This window comes from Cucurbita pepo, chromosome LG04, assembly GCF_002806865.2.
Source record: "Cucurbita pepo subsp. pepo cultivar mu-cu-16 chromosome LG04, ASM280686v2, whole genome shotgun sequence".
Classification (NCBI taxonomy): domain Eukaryota; kingdom Viridiplantae; phylum Streptophyta; class Magnoliopsida; order Cucurbitales; family Cucurbitaceae; genus Cucurbita; species Cucurbita pepo.
The window spans coordinates 8,588,385-8,608,644 of NC_036641.1; the positions used below are offsets into that span (position 1 = coordinate 8,588,385).

At 35.0% G+C, this 20,260-nt stretch overlaps 1 protein-coding gene across 1 annotated transcript in view; it reads left to right on the top strand.

The window, feature by feature from the left end:
• The window catches only part of LOC111794072 (callose synthase 9-like), a 44,030-nt gene that overhangs the window by 8,288 nt on the left and 15,482 nt on the right, over positions 1-20,260 (top strand). The window contains exons 6-22 of the mRNA XM_023676199.1: positions 3,109-3,219; positions 3,308-3,433; positions 4,756-4,845; positions 8,845-8,942; positions 9,098-9,215; positions 10,148-10,273; positions 13,119-13,195; positions 13,281-13,359; positions 14,923-15,039; positions 16,553-16,655; positions 16,790-16,913; positions 16,998-17,187; positions 17,320-17,372; positions 17,554-17,614; positions 17,688-17,769; positions 19,589-19,638; positions 19,885-19,971. Of these exons, the coding sequence (XP_023531967.1) occupies positions 3,109-3,219; positions 3,308-3,433; positions 4,756-4,845; positions 8,845-8,942; positions 9,098-9,215; positions 10,148-10,273; positions 13,119-13,195; positions 13,281-13,359; positions 14,923-15,039; positions 16,553-16,655; positions 16,790-16,913; positions 16,998-17,187; positions 17,320-17,372; positions 17,554-17,614; positions 17,688-17,769; positions 19,589-19,638; positions 19,885-19,971 (1,692 nt within the window). The remainder of the gene's footprint in view (positions 1-3,108; positions 3,220-3,307; positions 3,434-4,755; positions 4,846-8,844; positions 8,943-9,097; positions 9,216-10,147; positions 10,274-13,118; positions 13,196-13,280; positions 13,360-14,922; positions 15,040-16,552; positions 16,656-16,789; positions 16,914-16,997; positions 17,188-17,319; positions 17,373-17,553; positions 17,615-17,687; positions 17,770-19,588; positions 19,639-19,884; positions 19,972-20,260) is intronic.

The following is a 20,260-nucleotide window of genomic DNA, read 5'->3' on the forward strand; positions in this document are numbered from 1 at the left end:
GGGTCAACTGGATGAACCAAGAAGACCTGATAGCACCTTACTCCAAAAGATAGAGAGAGTCGTAATATATCTTCAAAATCATGTGGCAATGAGAGTGAAGTTGCTGGCTGAATTGAAAAGATACTCAGACAGATGAAGATTGGACACCTAATATAAGCATCTTTTGGCGCAAACAGTACAACTTCTTGAATACCACGGAATGCTCATCATTAAGAAACCAAGAAGAGAGAATGATCATAGCCAAAACTCCTAAATTAGACCATTACCGTGACATTTGCATCTCATGTAGAATAATTTCATGAACTTGAAGACCACAAAGTTTAAGAAAGGGAGAAAATCTTCTTTTTCCCGAAGAAAGATCATTGTTGTTATTAGGGCTTTTTGAAACCCCCATATCAGAAATATGTTTCTTTGCTGAAGCATTAATCAATTTTTCCTTTTTGAATAAGGAACGAAGAAGTTTAAAACAAATGATTGGTTAGGAGAGGAATTTCTAATTCAAGAATAATATTGAAGTCCATGAGTCATTCAGATCATCTGTTAAGCCTAAAATTATGTTTAGTATGTTAGGTTTTATGCACGAAGGACTTTTCCACACCGAAGTAATTGCTAGTTCTTTGCATGTCTGACATTTAAAAGATGCTTTGCAAGAATAGCTTGTGGTTTTAAAGCATTTAAAAGATGCTTTGCAAGATGAGCTTGTGGTTGGGGAGCTTTTAAAAATACATGAAGTTAGCATATATTAATTCCTCTTTGGAAGAAAATTTTGCACCCCTCGTGGAGAGAAGAATAATGCCTCTTTGCATTTTGAGTATCGAACAGAATAGGCCTTTTTTGCTTGTGTTTTTCAGGAGTTATGTTTAATTTGGGAGATGTTCTTTGTGACATTTTTTAATTTTTGTTCTCTTCCTCGTGGAGATTATATCCTTTGAACACTAGTCTCTTTTTATACAATAATGAAAAGTTTTGTTTCTTGATTAAAAAAAATAATTCAAGACTCTATTTTAACTCATGATTCATTATCAAAGTCAACCAACATATTCATGGTAGAGGACTTCATTATCAAAGTCATCCAATACATTCATGATAGAAGACTGACTATTTGAATGCCCAGTGGATGATTTTTTTTTGAACAAGAAACAAAAGTTTTCATTGAATAGATAACAAGAGATTAATGTTCAAAGGATGCAAACTTCACCAGGAGAGAAGCATAAATAAAACAGACAAAGAACATATCCTAAATTAAACACAAATCCGAAAAAGAACACTAACGTAAGGCATGGGAAGGGAACTTCAAGAAGAGGTCTGTTCACTCAAAGAGGGCAAAGGGGGAATATTCTATTCCTTATGAGGAGGCACAAAATTTCTTCCGAAGAATGAAACAGTGTCAAACTATAGCTAGCTGCTGTCAATCGGGGCTTGAACATAAATGGTTCATGAAAATTTAAAACCTCCTCTCATCACACAAAAAAAGAAGAAGAAGAAGAAGAAGAGAAAAGAAAAGATAAAGAAAATTTAAAAGCTCCTCAACCATTAGCTCTTGTTTTCCGAAGCATCCAGTAAATGCTCTTCTTGCAAAAGAACTTGCAATAACTTCTTCGTGGAAAGGCCCTCCATGCATGAAGCCTACCTTATTACATGCAATTTGGGGCTAAACAAATAACTTAACTGACCCATGGCCTTCGATATTAGCCAAAATTGGACAAATGGATGTTACTGAATATGAATCATAAAAAGTCTAATTGCAAAATGAATCGTCTGTTTGCACTCGAGCCGAATTCAGTATTCTATGTACAAAGACTCAAAGATCAAAGATCACTCTTTTTTCAAATTAACCAAGGGGTAGTTCTCACGGCAGCGAACTAAAGGATCTTAGCTTTCCCTCCTATTTCCCAACAAAGCTTCCGACAACTAACTATCCACAGCATTTGGGAGATGGAGATAGGCCTAAATAAAGAAAGGAGAAGTCCCGAAGGAATTCTGGCCAGAAGCTGTCGTGTGGTCCGTTCACATTCTCAACCGGAGCCCTACTTTTTCTCTTAGAGATATATATATATGACTCCACAAGAAGCATGGAGCGGAAGGAAACCTGCAGTAGACCACTTTAGAATCTTTGGGTGCATAGCATATGCACACGTTCCTGATGAGAAAAGGAAGAAACTTGAGGACAAGAGTTTGAAGTGTGTATTCCTTGGAGTAAGCGAGACTTCTAAGGCGTACAAGCTCTATGATCCTTTGACAAAGAAGGTGGTGGTAAGTCGTGATGTAATCTTTGACGAAAATCAGACTTAGTTGGACATGGGAAGAAAAGATCACTGCAACATTTTGAACATTTGGAAAACTTGGAATACTAAGAGCTTTGAGAAAGTTGATATTCTTCTTTGAATTGTTCTTAATGGAAGCCTTAAATACTTCAGAGGTTTCACAGAGGAATTTTCCTTTCTTTTCTCTTATACCATTTGTGTGTCTACTTTGTTTTAAAGATGTGGATTATCTTAATCATCTTCTTTTCGGCTGCTCGTATTCTTTGCGTTGTTGGTTTAATTTATTCTCCATGTTCAAGGTGCATGGGGTGTTTTTGTCAATTTTGATAGAAAATGTACTTCAGCTTCTCATAGGGCATTCTTTGTCTTCGAAGCCCTCCCTTATTTGGTCCAATGCAATCAAAACCCTTATTTTAGAACTTTGAAGGTCCAGCTGAAGCCTACCTTATTACATGAAGGTCCAGCTGCTCTTATAAGAAAAGGGGCAATGTATGAACAAGTGATCAGTTTATATCAATCAGTCTTCTATGGTAATTCTTAACTAAGGAAGGCCGAGATTGTTGAAAAACTCCTGGTCATATGATAAAGGTTATACAATTGACAGTGAAATAGTGGATGACTGGAAAAATAAGGGAAAACTAAAGGGTTGATGCTTTAAATTGGCTCAGTAAAGGCATTTGACATGGGCTGTTTGTTTGTAGATGCATTATCGAGAAATAGGGATTTTGAACAAAGTGGAATTGCCGTAACATTTTTCTGTAATGAAGTTATTTGTTGTCTTTGTTTGAAAAAATAAATTCTGAGTTTTGCGTCTCTTCTTATACATGATTTCCTTTTCTTGCAGATGAAAAGACTCATGGAATCGGATGCTGCAATGACAGAAGACTTAATTGCTTATAATATTATTCCATTAGATGCTCCTTCTACGACAAATGCTATTGGGTCCATGGCTGAGGTCTTTTGGATTACAATTTTCTTGTTTAGAATGTGAAAGTTTATCCATTTCTTCAGTTATTTACCTTGAAACTGAACTTTGTGTTTAGGTGCAAGCAGCAGTGTCAGCTTTAAAATATTTCAGTGGCCTTCCAAAGTTGCCTGCAGAATTTTCTTTTCCGGAGACTAGGAGTCCTGATATATTTGACTTTCTACACTTCATTTTTGGATTTCAGGTTTGGTCTTCTATGTTGGTGGTTGTATACAACTCAATTCCGTCCCCTGTTTGTATAGTTTGTTACTGGGTTTCTATGTTTTAATACTTGTAATATATGTATTTGCGATTATTTAAGAGTTATATTAATGGATTTGACTATCAACACGTGATTCTAGTTTTCATTCCTCACCTTATGTATCGATCAGGGTTTTAAAATAAGGTCAAGTGTTCTCCTGAGGGTTTTTGTTTTGTTTTATAAGGTTCTAATTGGGAATCGGGTTTAAAAGTTTCTCTTTCTTCTTCTTGTAAGAAACTCATTTAGTAGGTACTTTGTTTTCTCATGTATAGATTTGTTATGTATTTAGATCACTATATAGAAGAAGTAAACATAAAAAGAACACTATGAACAAAAGATATTTTTCTATTTTAAAAGATTAATTTGCATAATATTTTTATAATTTTTTTAAAAATACACCTTAATGGCTCCTTAGGAATACTGATCTAAGTTTGAAATCTTATGGTACTAATTCATCTGTTTTGTGGATGTTGTAATATAAGATTCTTCTTTGAGCTAATTTTTTGAAATACCATTTCTTTTGTATTTTTGGCCCACAGTGTGGCCTTTGAACTTTGATTCTCAGTTCTTTCTGTTTTTTGAGCTCTTGTAATTTTCTTTTATAGTTTTGTTTTCCCTTTTACTTGTTGTTAAGCTTTGTTCTTTGGGCTGTTCTTTTTTTCTTTTTCTTTTTTTTTTCTTTTTTCTGCATGCGCCACCTTTTGGTTTCTTGTAAAAAATAATGGCTAAATTCCAAAGCTCACCTTCGATTTGGCTTTCTGTTTCTCTGTAGCTATACTTCATTATTCGTAGTTCCTTTTGATCTTTTAGTTGGAGTTTTTCTTTACCTAACTAATGCGACAGCTTTTTTTTTTTTAAAGAAAAAAAATCATTTTGATTTTATCATAAGGTCGACATTCTTTGTGTCTACTATTTGTGTTTATTTGGAAGGAATATTTTTTTAAAGCAGCAAGGAATCTAATATTATTTTTTTAGTACACAACAAATGGGGTATGAAGATTTGAATCTCCAACCTCAAGGAAAGAGTAGATGCCAATTGCTGTTGAGTTATGCTGACTTTGGCACATTCTAATATTGTTTACAATTGCAATTATAATGATGGTTGATGTTTATTTACCCTGTTTTGGTCTATTGGTCATTTTTAGTTACATAGTTTTTTTTTAGATTTTTAATTTAATTTGTCCGACATTGAAATTGGATGGCTTGGTCATTTCTTTAAGATTTTCAATTTATATTGTCTCATGTTGAATTTTGATGGCCTTCAGAAAGACAATGTGTCCAACCAGCGTGAGCATGTAGTGCACCTACTTGCCAACGAACAGTCTCGCCTTCGTATTCCTGAAGAAAATGAACCAGTATGTCCTTTATTCTTATCATTGAACATTGATGGACAGTTTTGTTTACTTTTAATCATTAACAATTGGAGCTGTTTGTGTTTGCCTTGGTTGGTGATTTGAGCCATTACCTTTCAATGAGATCATTTTATGTAAGATTATTTATATCCTAAAATAATTGTTGTTGTAGTTGGCTAATTATATGTTGATTGGGTACTTGATATCTACTTTGTGGTTGGTTTTTGCTTTGTCAATGCTAAAGCTTGATGAATGAGGTCTTCAACGAGAAATAAGAACTTCACATTCCTTTCGTCTTGAATTGTTGCTTTCATCAGTCACTTTTCTACTTTTGATATAAAATTAAACTTCGAATTCAAAGAATATTCGAGTTGGGAAGGTTTGTTATGGTTGTATCATGGATGCACATCCACTAGTAGAAAATTATGACGTGTGCAGGACAATAACATATTTAATGAAATATGTGTTCATATACTTCTACACTTCTCAATTATTTTGCACATATTGTATTGCCAGAGATATGAGGCCATTCATACATTTCACGTATGCAAAGAGGATGGGGGCACAAAAGAAATATATAGTTAGTTTAGTGAGAGCAGCATGTGTGGCCCAATTTTTCTAATAGAAGGGATTTGATAGTACTCTTTTGGGGCAAGGTATAGTTTTTTGTTTGTTGGGGGTTTTTGCCTTGATTTTGTTCTAGGATGGAGAGCTTCTGGCCTCAAGGGTTTCTCTTGTGGTGTTCTATACTTACAAATATACATTAAGGGTTGAGTCTTGAGAAGATTTTCAACAAAAAAAGGACATTGTGTTGAAATCGGCAGGCTTGAGAAAGTTGTAGATCCTGGACTCTTTTTACTTCCCTTGATAAAAATGGCTCAACCACTAAAAGTCAGGCTTGAGAAGATTTCCAACAAAAAAAGACGTTGTGTTGAAATCTCCACGCTTGGGAAAGTTGTCGTTGTTAAAAACGGCTCAACCACTAAAAGTCTACCACTAGTGAAAGTACTTCCTACAAAGAAGCATTGAAAAGGAGTCTTAAAGATGAGAAAGATAAACCTTCTCACCAACGCTCCCTTTGACTAGTTGTAGCCACCATTGATTTGGAATGCACGGTTATTATTCATAAAAACACTTCCACGATGACTATTATGAGATTTAGAAGAAATTACTACTACATGTTAGTGACTTTTGTTTGTTGAGCCCTTTCAATCTAACTAAGCCATGCTTGCTCTAGAAGATGGTATGAGTTCTATTAAAATAGGATTATGAATGACATTAGGAGAGTTACTTTGACAGGGCATTCCAACAGTAAGTTTGGTTGGTAAAGAAATTGGAGTTTCATTTGGGCAATGTTGCAGACAAGGTTAGATGATTGTTGGTTCCCTCGGGCTTTTTCTTTCATTTGTCGGCTTCTAGACCAATGTTAAATGCTCTATGACAAAGCTCGTTGGCTCACAGAAGTTTGAATACTCATGAGAGACTTCAAAAGAGTCTAAATCTCTCCTTTTGCCCTTTTATTTGCCCACAATGTTTAAGTAGTGAGGAGTTTATGGATCACATTTTCCTGCAGGGTCCTTTTGCTAATTGTTGCTGGGAACTCGTGTGTATTTTTGAGTTGTGGATTTGTCTCCCTAATAGGGTTGATGGCCAGTTGTAGGACTTTTTGAGGGGCCACAAGTTGAAAAGTAAAGCCAGAATTTTGTGGAAGTTTGCCCCTAGAGCGGTGTTATGAAGTTTGCGGCTGGAACGAAACAGAAGAATTTGAGAAGATAAGTTTGTTTCCTTAAGGTTCCTTTTTTGGATTTTGTACAACTCAATGCATCCGGGTGGTGCCATGGCTATAATCAATTCTTGTATAACTTCTCCACTTCCTTTGATTCGTATCTATTGGAAAGCTATGTGTAAGTAGTTTAGTTGGGTGGGGGCTCTCTCATACCCCAGCCCTTGCCCTGTGTCCCTTTTGCTTATTCTTAGTGAGAAAGTTTCTTATAAAACGGGTATGTTAGTTATTGGCAGAGAAGTTGTTATGGTAGTTTGTTAAATAAAGGGAATGAGAAAGGAGAAGGGTAGGCAATTGTTTAGTTGGATTACGGCTTGAGTGATCTCAAGAGAGGAATGACCCAATACCTTGAATTAGTTGGTTTATTGTGTAGTTCTTTGTCTTTTTTATTTCTATATCATTTTAGTTTTGTTTAGATTGTTCTATCCTTTGTTTGGGATCTAGCAAAGGACTTTGTATGAGCTCGAATTTTAAGCTACATGAGGAAATGGCATACAATGGGTATGCGCTTATGTTTGAATCTGGGAGCTTATAGGCTTACTATTGTGATTCAAAAGTTCCTTTCCAAGGGGATGTATTAAGGTTTGTAATTTATGAATGAGTATAGGGACTTTTCAAAGGATTGGCAACCATTTGGAGGGTATTTAGAGATTGCTAATAAAATCCTCTCAAGGATTTATTTGATGGAGGTATGCATCAAAATCAAAAAAATGATATTGGGTTCATCTCACAAATATTCAACAAACAGTCAACTCTTGTTGCTGTTAGCTTCGCCAATAATGTGTATTTTAATTCCTGTGGAGGGTTTTATTTATTTGATATTTGGTTGGAATCCATGACCGCATTCTAGACAATCTATCAGCTTGGATCTGAGGTTGTTTACCATCCACATCATTACTAATGGAAAGGATAGGGAAAAAACCTCGGCATCCAGTAGTCTTCAACAAGGTGACTCATTGTCTGCCTTTGTTTTCATCCTAGTGGTTGATTGTAAAGGCCCAAATTCTCTGTCCATGAACTTCCTTCAACAAGGTGACACTTCGTCTCCCTTTGGTTTCATTCTGTTGGTTTATTCTCTAAGTAGACTGCTCGCTATCTCAGCATCAAGGTTTTTATGAGTAGGAACATTTTACATTTTAACTCAACGAAACATTTCTTGGGGGAAAATGGATATCAGTTGATGCCATTTTGAGGAGTTGAGAAGATTCTGACACAAATTGGTGACCAGTTGTTTTATTTTCAAGTTGTAGCAAGAGAATGTTGGAGTTTATCAGCCAAAAAAGGGAGGAAGAAGAAATATCACGACCAAAGAGGCAACATCAGATGAAGAGGTCGTGATGCAAGTACAATAATGGATTAGATAGAAATAAGGGAATGGGGCAAGTGATCGACGTAGATTGACTCACCGCACCTCTCTGAGTCTTTGACGATTGATGTGTTCCATCCACACTGGCTGTCACCTGTGTGCTTGCCATGCTGTTGCTGTCATTCAAAATAAAAGGCTTCTTAACTCATTCTTATAGTACTGGCATGATGTGCAAATGCGACCAAGAGGATGCAATGTGGGCGCACTTGTACATGAGTTGGTGGCAAGTTGTACCACCTTGTGGTAGGGAATGGCTAAGTTTGGCCATTGTTTTACCACATTATAGTACAAGCCCGGTAGATCATTACTGTTAAATGACAGTAGTTGATCAAGCCCAGTCAATATTAGACAAACAACCTTCACCGCCCTACATGTTTATCATCTTAAGCACTTTGAGTTTTATTCCAAACACTCAAAATCACTCAAGACAATGATTTTAGTTGAGCGTTAAAACATTCTCATCAACCATATGTTAAGGATTAGATCTTAACTCATTAGTTACAATAATGAGTGCTTGATTCACTAGATTGTATCCCATCGGATGTTCATCAAAATCATGTTGGATGTCAATGTTAGAGGTTTGAGTAAGAAACATAAAAGATCTTTACTACAAAAAGTTCTTCCATTTGACATTGATAAGAAACAAATCATTCCCTTCTTTCTAACCCCCCCCCCCAAAAAAAAAAAAAAATGTCTTTTCACTGCACAAATCAATAAGCACCCCAAGCTTTGTGCTCGAAGCCTTGGAGCTTGAACTATTATCCTCGACAATTAATGTACTGTTGCATAAATATGAAATGTACTTGTATATGCTAGAGCTCTCATTTGAGGATATTTTTCTGTGTTGCTATAGAAATTGGATGAAGCTGCTGTGGAGGGTGTATTTAAGAAGTCTCTGGAAAACTATGCTAAATGGTGTGAATATTTATGCATTCAACCTGTTTGGAGCAGGTTTGGTTTTTCCAACTTATTCTTTTTATTTTCTGTATGGAGTTTAGTTTCATCTTATATTTTCATTTTTCAACATGGACTTATGAATTTGATCTCCTAGAAGAAAATTTTATTTGGAGGACTACAATTATTGAAAGTGTTCTATTGTTTTACAGCTTGTCTGATGTTAGCAAGGAAAAGAAGCTATTGTTTATTTCCTTATACTTTCTTATATGGGGCGAAGCAGCCAACGTCAGATTCCTTCCAGAATGCTTATGCTACATATTTCACCATGTACGTAACTGTGGACTTCATTTGTAATTATATTCGACTATGTCAACCTTTATTTTTCTTTTTTTCATTTTTTTGGGATCTTTAAGTTGATCCAACATAAGGCTTGAAAGAAAATTATGTTCAGCATTTATTTTCTTGCAAGGGCTTCAATTACTAATTATGTTCATGCGGGGTTTGATTTGGATGTGATACTTTTGGAATCTAATCTAATTTTTTGGGATAAAAAATTCTCACCCATACAACCTTGTCCAAAGCCAATCTAACTGTAAAATATTTGGTTGGGTTGGTTTCGCTTATAGGTTACTCATCCAAAACGTTATGGAAAACATAGTGAAAATATTAGTCCTTTGACATTCATTACTTATTGTACATTAATTAAGAACAATAACTCCCTCGTAGAGGTTTGTCTTTTAAGCATTAGTCTCTTTTCATTTTCTTAATTAGTTTCATCTATTGTAGAAAAAGGTAACCAATTATTATATATATTCTCTGCTTAAAAGTAATTAATATTGATGAAATTTTGATATATTCATAGTAGTTCAATACCATCCAAACCTGTTTTTAGTCCATTGTGAAACCAACTGGACCCATAAATTTAATTTTGAACAAGAAACAAAACTTTTTATTGAAGCAATGAAAATAGACTATTGCTTATAAGGTACAAACTNAAAAAAAAAAAAAAAAAAAAAAAAAAAAAAAAAAAAAAAAAAAAAAAAGAAGGAAATATGAAATTATAAAAATTGATTTGGAAGAGAACGTCACATATAATCTTTTAAACTTCCTGCCAATTTTCTATTTAGAAGTGTAAGTAATCCAGTGAGGGAAAAAGTATGCTCTCTCCACTTTCTTCCTATCGTGGTTTTGTAATTTTTTTGTTGGTCTTTTCCCATGAGCTTCATAATTTTACCCTTAGACCTTTAATTTCTATGCAGATGGTCCGGGAAATGGATGAGATGTTGAGGCATGGGATTGCGCAGCCAGCCAAGAGTTGCGAGTCTAAAGATGGTGTTTCTTTCCTTGATCAAGTTATCTTTCCTCTTTATGAGGTCATGGCTGCGGTATGTTTCTTGTCTCACCTAAAGCTTTTAAAGAACGAGTAGGATTTATTTTAACATTAACATTCTTGTCTCACCTAAAGCTTTTAAAGAAAGAGTAGGATTTATTTTTTCCATTCTTGTTAAGGAGCACAAGTGCATGTGTCTCTGTGGGTAAAAAAGTGAAAGAGTACAAGTGAATGTATCTCAAACCTCAACCCTAGCCTCCCACTTCCATGCCACACCACATACTGTGGGCTTTGCCTCACTCCTATGCTGCTCTCCGATAGTTTTGATCATTGCACCTACCACGTCTGTTCTCGCGCTGCCTCCTGTCCTTTTTCTAAACCCTATTTGCACCACGTCCATTTCATTTCCTAAACCTTAATCGCTCTCCCCCGCTCTAACCTCCAACCTCAGCCCCCTCTGCCCTGATTTAAGCCTTTGGTGTCTTTTTCATCCATTGTTCCTTGCCCACTCCATGACTGTTCTGTCACCCTCTCTACGTTTGTTAGTTTACCCCTTTCTATTCTTTCTCTTTCTTCCACCACCTCGTCATTGACTAGAACCCTCGTACCCCTTGACTACAACCTTCGTACCCCTTGTCGTTGTCTACCTTCTCTTTTTTTAGCCTTCCACCCATTAGCTATCCTAGATTGTGATATTCTTGAAGGTTTTTCTTATCAAGATTTCATTATGGAAGTCAATTGGTTTGCATTTTTTGGTTCAATGGTAGTGATGAGTTGAAAATGTAATATTGAATGACAAGACTTGGATAAAGATTGATGATAGTTTTTTGGGAATATGTTTCATTTATGCGCTATTTCCCAAAGAAAGAAATTCACCTTTTTAACGTGATGTCCTTCCCATACTATCTTTGCTAGCGTGGGATCTATTGCTTCTACTTTTTACCCCATGTCCATTATCAAGGATTTTGTAGAGAAGACCCCCTCAGCGCTGGGGGAGCCAAGTCAGTGAGTTTTTTTCATTTGACAATACCACTGTGCATGATTAAGGCTTAATTCGTTATCCTTTAAGTTCTTACCGAACTTCAAGTCCAAGAATTTGTTGACGACATTCCACGTTTGTTGGATCGTGGTTTTTTTTTTCTTTTTAATGAGAGAGTCTGTACAAAAGTGGATATCGCAGAGCTAGCGCGGTGTTTTCAATCCATGGTCTGTCCAAAATGATGTGATTCCTCCCACTTTGAGTTTATAAGAAGCTAAAGAGAAGGAATCTCTTTAATTAATTTACCATTGCCATATTGGGAATGTTCTTTCTTTGAAGTTATAGGGGAACATTTGGGTGGTCTGGTAAGCATTTCCTTTCAAATGATTAATCTCCTTGATTTTTCAGCCGTTGTATTAAACATAGAGAAAAATACTTGTGAATCCATCCCAACAAAAATTGAACTCTAGGAAGGCTTACTTGAAAATTTGATCTCTGTTTTGGTGATAATGTTGCATTAGACCATCCCAACACAAAGCATTACCAACTGCCATCTTCAAAAGGTGTTTTTTCTACGTGTTTTTTATTGGACCACATTTTTTATGGAAGTGATTTGGATTTTAAGTAATTGATGTGAACACCCACAATCAAGGTTATTAAAGACCAAACTAGTCACATATTCAAAATTTTACACACGAAAAAACCAGTCTGGCTATTTCCAAATTCATCAATTTCTATTGTTTCATTAAATGTAACAAACTCATTCTCTTTGGTAACTAAATATGTTTTTTAGGATCGGATAAGATTGGTCTGGAAAAAACAAGTTTAGAAATTTTAGAAGCTAATCCAGATTTTATGGGAGATGCTTGTCTACACCTTTTGGTTTCTCTGATCCAGTCAGCCCTCTCATAATTTTGTTCATTCGTCATTCTCCATTCTAGATTCAAACTTAATTATGGAAAAAGATATGCAGCTTTCCTCCAGGTTCTCAGATGTTCCATCATCATCTTCACCATTTATTGAATCTGAATCTGATGTTGAATCATTAATGAGTGTAGTGAGGAATTAAAAATGAATCACGAAATCCATTGCGAGAATGATGTCCTTACACAATTGTTGGCTCTCGTTGTTTTGGAAGAAGATGTACCTTCTTCAAAGTTTATGGATGACCAGGTCAGAGAAGATTTGCCAATAGAGTACATCCTCTTGAATCCTAAAAAAGTTTCATCTCTTGAGATTTGCAGTCTTCAGATGTGTGAAATTTCATGTCATTCAGCTCATATAAAAGTTCAGTTCTTTCTGTTTAGTTCTCTGTGAATATGACTTTTTAGAGATTATGGGAAGCTTCAAAGCATTGGGCTTTTAAGTTATTTTGGTCCAATTTTGTTTTCAGAATAAGCAGTTTTGCTTGACTAACAATTGATTATGGTTGAAATTGAATTGTGTCCTTGGTTTTCTTTTTAAAAATGATTCAGGGTGTACCGGAGAGTATTGCTGGAGATTTTATTTTCTTTTTTATGGTTTCTTAAGAGATTCTCATAGAGGATTCTTACTTGGCATTTCTAGAGGGTTTTGAAGGTTTCTAAGGGCTTGCATTAGTCTAATAATTCTATCAATGCAAGAGGTGTTCCTTACGAAATATCTTTCCTTGGCTTCATTTTTTTGAATCTGCTTTCTCAGATTTTGTTGCGTCTTTTTTGTACTTTTCTTCAGAAGAAGTTTCTGCATTTTTTAGCCGGAGTAGGGGTTCTCTATTGCAGATTTGTTTTGCTGTGCTAGTTGCTTTTCCTTGTTTTATCCTCTTGTAGTTTTTTTAATTCTCGTCTTGACCTCTTTCATTCCCGCTGGGAACTTATATCCTTAAAGTTTTTCCTTCTCTCATGTCAACGAAATACTGTTTCTTGTTACAAAAAAAAATCAGGAAGCTGAAAACAATAACAATGGGCGTGCACCACATTCTTCATGGAGAAACTATGATGATTTTAACGAGTATTTCTGGTTAGTTGCAAAATTCTGTATGTTTGATTGTCATGAACAATTCTTACTGATGAAATTTCGGAATGCTGCTCATTTTTTTTATCAGGTCACTTCGATGCTTTGAACTCAGTTGGCCATGGCATAAAGGCAGATCTTTTTTCCAAAGGCCAACACCAAAGTCAAAGGTTGTCTGTATGCTTTCTTTAATTTTGTCAAAAGATTATCTTTCTTTTTCTTTTCTAAAAAACTCATTTGTACTGAGTTATTTCTATATTATTTGTTGTACTGACTGGTTTGAGTGAAGACAATATTTTCTGTTCTGTGATCTTCCATACATGAAATTATTGCTCTCTTAAACATTTGGTAGTGAGAAGTCTGCTTTAGCAGGTGGTTTTCAGGGCTTTGAATCTGTTACATGCTTGAACATTAAGAATCCGTGGATTACTATGTGCAATTTTTCCGGTGGTTTCTGTGTGCATGTACAGTTTAGTACCATAACAACCTTAAGAAAAACATCAATCCATTGGTGGTTCGTTTGAGTGGGCTACTTTTGGGCTTTCTTACCCTCGCCCTTTGCCCTAATTTGGACTTTTGTGGCTTTTAGGCCAGGTCTATTGAGATGCAACTGTAGAAGATTATGATTAGTGGTATTGTTTGGAAGTACCGAACAATTAGTTAAGTTGAACTAAATTCACCTCCTATGTGCAGTAATAAAAATTTACATTTCCAAATTTGCTAAATTTTGGAGTTTAGTCCAGTCAATTTTCATGAGGGAAATTTTAGTATAAACTATTTCATAGGGAGATATTCCTTTCCCTGTGGAGGAATATTTCATTGGTTATATTTGCCCCGAATGGTGAGTGGAAAAATGCAGAGTGCTCAGGCATGTCTGCCTTCTTTGTGAGAGTTGACCCACACGCTTACCAAAAGCAGTAGTTGTACCATCTAGCTGCTCAAGCATCGACCCATCAGAAGTCTTACTTCCCAAAGCATGTTTAACCTTTGCATTTCCATTCCCCATCTAAACATGCAACCCCCTTCCTCTTGACGCCAACTTTTATGCAGCTTTTGTATGCACCTCCCAACATTGTACCTGAACCTGCCTTGTCTTTTAATAATCGTACTAATCCAATCCTACCCCTTTTGTGTTAGCCTTCCATCCCAGCCAAAGCCTCTCTTCCCCATCATTTACCCATTTGGATTAACCCCTCCCCAACCAAAAGACCATTATCATCAATTATAATAAAACCCTTTTGATTACTCAGATTAAGCACTCCACTTCTCATAGTCCTGTTTTATGCGACTATGAAGATTTCCTCTCTAGACCTTGCTTCCTCTCAATTGATACCTCTACCTGTATTTTTATGTCACAGACCTCCCTCTTTGGTTGTTCTCCCATTCACTTTTCACCCTACTCTTCCATAAGGTACTTGTTATTCTGATTAACAAATGGTACTTGTTAGGAAAAGAATACTTTCCCGTTCATGCTTTCACTTTTATTCTTCCATAATTGACAACTAGTTTCTTAATTTTTTGTTCTGTGTGGATATTTATCATTTACATGGATAATTTATTGTGTCCATAATGAATGTTTGGTTTCCTGATTGAATTATATATTGGGGAAAACCACATGGTATTGGGTATTATGGTTTCAGTATGGCACATTAGCAATGAAATATCAAGTACTTGAATATTTTTGTTGTTATGTGCTCATAATAAATTTTCCTTTTCCTATTTTCTTTTTTCAGAATATGCTTGGTAGAAGTCGTCATCAAGGGAAAACTTCATTTGTTGAGCACCGGACTTTTCTTCATCTTTATCATAGTTTCCATCGTTTATGGATATTTTTGGTTATGATGTTCCAGGTATATGGCGTTTTAAATTGCTCTCTTTTTTATCCTTTGTCCTGTAAACTTTTTTTTTGTTTTTGTTTTTGTTTGTGGTGTTAGCCTAAATGTTATTCTCCTAGAAATTAAATTCAAAGGATTTTATTATGATTCAGAGTGATCCATAAAAGAGACTAACCCACTATTTTATAGAGGATTTAACATTAAAGTAGAAAAAGGAAGAATTAAACAATAAAAAATTAGACTAGCTTAGTACATTAGTTTCCCTCCCTCTTTAAAAAACTTTTCCTCCAGTTAAAAAAAACTGGAAAATAAAAGGATTCAAGCGGCTTGGCTTAAAAAAAATGAAGAATCTCCTGTTTTTGTTGAAACAATTCTTGGCTTCAATAGAACAGTAGTTTTGTTTCAAATGAAGAATTCTTGGCTTAAAAAAAAAATGAAGAATTGTTTCAAATGCCAAAAACAAGAAGAAAAAAAAGTAGAACAGTAGTTTTGTAAAGTAGTTTAAGAGAAGGACGCCATATTGTTTTCTGCTCCACCGTTAAAAAGAATGAGTGTTGTTTCGAAAATAGTTTCCAGAGGGACAAACCACAAGATAATCCATCTGAAGGGTTTGTGCTCAGTCAGATATCCCTAAAGCCTGGTCGAAAGTGAATTTCCAGTTAGAAAGAAATGAAAGAGGAGATGTCCTATGCTTGCCACTATATATTATAGTTATCTTCTTTTTTAATCCAAAGAGTGACTTAGAAGATGGATAGTGGAAGGTAGTCCTCTAAATGACCAACAGTCTGAATTTGGACCTTTCTTTTGGGCTGTCTTGGATTCTTCAGAGGGACTGTAGAGGCCATGATGAAAAAAAGGTCTCTCTTTATTTCCCCCTTTTTTTGTGTTAAAGGGAAGCTCTTATGGAAGGTTACTTTCTTTGGGATTGTTTTGGGTTGTGGCTTGAGGGGAACACGGGAGTGTTGAGGTTTTGTTGAAAGCAGCTCAAATCACTGTTAGCTTCAGTACCTCCCTTTTGGACTTTATTAATAGGGCTGTTTCTATTTTTCTTTATTTTTCATTGTGAATGATTAGACTCCAATTTTGTAAAATTGACTCCTTTTGGTGTTATGTGTCACTGTTCTTTTATTGCCCCATTGACTTTCATTCTTCTTAGTAAAAGTTGGTTTGATAAATTAAATAAAATTTTAAGACGTGTTAAAAGAAAATGGTGATTCCCATCATGAATGAACATAACTCAAAAAAAATAAAAATAAAAATAAAAAAAATCATTGAAGAAATACACCAAACTGCTGGTTTAGAGGTCCTGCTTGAAACAAACCAATTGTTAGCGTTAAGAAAAAGTTATGAAGAAAAAAGGAAGAGCAGCCAGATACCTCGTTAGGATGGTACCCTCGATACATATATTTTTCTTAATGCTGTTTCCTGTTGTGTATGCTAGTTGAGACCATGAGGTGTTACTGAGTTGGATTAGAATTTCTGCATTTTCATTTATTTAATTATCTTCATCACATTTTTATGCTCACAGGCTCTGACCATAGTTGCATTTAACAATGGAAACTTTAATATGAAGACCCTGCTGGAAGTTCTGAGTCTTGGTCCGACGTTTGTCGTTATGAAGTTTATTGAGAGTATGTGCTATTCTAGTCATTTCTACTGAAAGTATTAGATGCTGATTTGTTTTCTTATCTCGTGTGCAGTAGCATGAAAGAATTATCTTTGTTGTTCTAAAAATTTCTATTGCTCTACATGGACTTCTATCCAGGTGTTCTAGACATCCTAATGATGTATGGGGCATACTCTACTTCAAGGCGCCTTGCTATTTCTCGAATTTTTCTTCGTTTCCTTTGGTTCAGTATTGCTTCTGCTTCGATAACGTTTCTTTATGTGTATGTATTTCTGGCTTTTTTGTCCCTGTTATCATTTTTATCTCCACAAGATGTTTAGTATTATTTTTATCTATTCTCTTACAGGAAAGCTCTTCAGGAGGGTAGTAACCCAAATGCAGAAAGGGTGATGTTTAGACTATATGTAATCGTGATTGGAATATACGGTGGTGTGCAGCTTTTCCTCAGTATTCTGATGCGTATACCTGCTTTCCATCTTCTAACCAATCAATGTGATCGGTGGCCTCTTGTTCGCTTTTTCAAGTGGATGCGACAGGTTTCACCTTATAATGCTTGCTTTTTTTTTTGTTCTTTCCTGCTTGTGCAATGTGGCCTCCTTAATTTCAGTTGATGCACGTTATTTTGTTGAATCTGTACTTTCTTTTGCTTCTGAAATTTGATTTATTAGGAACGGTACTACGTTGGACGTGGGATGTATGAGAGGACTACTGATTTTATCAAGTAAGTTTCTGAAGTTTTTTGATCTGATCCACTGGTGTTCCTTGTAAATTTTTCCATGTACCTCCCTCCCCTTCCCCCAGTTAATTTCTTGTTTAGGTTGTTGCCTTCTTAAGTGCTCAATAGTATGGAGTAACTAAGTTTTGTTTATGTGCATGTAGAAATTCTCAATCTCATTTTGCAGGTACATGCTCTTGTGGGTAATCATTCTGGGTGGAAAATTCGCATTTGCCTATTTTCTTCAGGTTAATTATGGTGTTTATGCAATGATATCTATCTCTAGGCATGGAAACTGAAGACTTAACTCGTCTCTTGCAGATCAAGCCTCTTGTTAAACCTACCAGGCTTATTGTGAACATGAAAGATCTAAGATATTCGTGGCATGACTTTGTGTCTAAGAGTAAGTAAGAATATTTTCATTTCATTTTGTTTTGTAGGCCATGTCTGTTGATTTTCTATTAAATTCTTTTTTCTTTCTTTATTTGGTTGAAGTATCATGCCTACTATTGTTTGTATTATCTGCCTTTTGATCTTAAGTTTCTGTTTATGGATTTGATTATCAAGAATCCTTTGTCCGTGTCGCTAAAAGTAACTCCATTAAAGTTCTATTATCTATGGTTGTCAATGCATATTAACCTCTTTATCAACTTTTTCTGAATGGGAAACTTGAAGAATAGAGATTAACAAAATATTTAGGTTAAAGAAATCTTTATGCAACCTTAAACAGAAGATCATCAACAGATGATCTTCTAGATCCTTCGACTCCTTGATGGCGCACACGACATTCTCGAAATTCTTGGTTAGTGACCACAAGATTAGCTCCACAACCTACGGCTCGTTGAGGGTTTCACCCTTGCTCTTGAGTGGATTCACCACAGTTTGTACATGTGTGATGTAGTCGGATATACCTTCCGACTCCACCTATAGTGTGGTTTGAACGTATTGGAAATGCAATCATGAGCTATGGATTGTACTTTTCTAGGGTTGAAAGATGGTATCGTTGTCCATCAAAGAAAGTATGCTATTGATTTTCTTGAAGTGATCATATTAATTGGTTGATGAACAGTAGACATCCCCATTGAGCNAAAAAAAAAAAAAAAAAAAAAAAAAAAAAAAAAAAAAAAAAAAAAAAAAAAAAATCAGACACTTGCTGGAAGATTCATTTACGTCTCACACACATTCTAACATTGCTATTGCAGTTAATGTGGTAAGTTGGTTTATGCATACCCCAAAACTGACTCACTTTAAAGTCATCTATAGGATTTTAAGATACTTAAAAGGTACTACTGCAAAAGGTATATTGTTTNAAAAAAAAAAAAAAAAAAAAAAAAAAAAAAAAAAAAAAAAAAAAAAAAAAAAAAAAAAAAAACTAAGTTTAGTGGCTAGAAGTAGTGTTGAAGCTTATTTTAGTAGGGCTTTACCCCATGGTTTTGTGAGGGTATATAGACAAAGAAACTATTAAAACAATCAAAGTTCTCTTAAACGATGCTAGTGCATATTTATTGTGGCAACAAGGCATGACTGGACAAAACATATCGAAGTTGATAAACATTTCATATTGATTTAGGAGTAATATGCATTCCCTACCTTCCTACAATAGAGCAATTTGTTGATGTGTTAAAGAAGGGGCTCCCAAAGTTACAAGTTTATATGATGATTAACAAGCTGGTAATGGAAGATATCTTCAAACTAGCTTGAGGGAGAGTCTTGGTTATTTCTGATTTTAGTGAATCAGATTTACTTGAAATTTATCTTCTTATTTGTACAAGGGTGTTTCTTCTATTTAAGAACTCCTTTCTTCCCATAATAAAAATATACAAATATTTTGCATATTATTCAATAGGTTTTATTCTTTTGGATTGTAGCCCTTTCTTAATTTAGTTGGACTCCTTTTTTGGCTGTCTTTTTGTATGCCTGATCTTGTACGGCTGTTTTTCCTGTCTCCTTTACATTCTTTCTTTTATCTCATCAATAAAATATCAACTAGAACCAAAATCTTTTCATCCTCTGCCATTTGTATATATTGAGAGATGTCCCTAACAGAAAGAAAAGTTACTTGATATATGATTTACGTCCTCAACCTTGCTATAGTTTTTCTCCTTATTTTGTCTTTTTAGCCTTTTGATGAAGAGAAACCTTTCAGAAATGAGAAAAAATATTATTTATGACAACTAGCTTTTAGGCTGTCTGACTTCTGAAATCCTGTGTCATATTTGCAGATAATCATAATGCTTTGACGGTTCTTAGCTTATGGGCTCCAGTGTTTGCTGTAAGTTTAAATTTTGTAATCAACGAGGTGATACAAGTCACTTTGTTAGTTTGTTGTCAATGAGCTGATATAAATCAATTATGATAAACGGATACAAGTCACTTTGTTGTGATCTTTTTCCTGAATGTCATGAAAACTAATAGCTATAGATAGTTATCGTTGGATTAGGAGGATTCAAATCTTTTTTTATTTCTTGTCTTTAATGGGCGTACCGTTTACTTTTCTCTATTTAATTTATGGTTGTAGATTTACATCTTGGACCTTCATGTGTTCTATACCGTTGTATCTGCTATTTGGAGTTTCTTAATTGGTGCAAGAGATCGTCTTGGAGAGGTAATAGTTGATTCTTATTGAGCTTATGCATTTCCCCATTCTTGATATGAAATAAATTAGGAAAAATATTTATTTTTTACCTTGTATTAAATCAGATGGGATCAATTTTAACCACTAAGTTTTTATTTTGTAAAAGTGAACCTGAAATTTGAATAAGCCGTTAAATGATACTCTTCTTCTAATCAAATTAGATAATATAAACAAAGACAACGAATAAATCACCTAAATGCTTACAGATAAAACATCTAAAATTCAGCTAGAAAAATGCCACGCTTAGCCATAAGAGAAA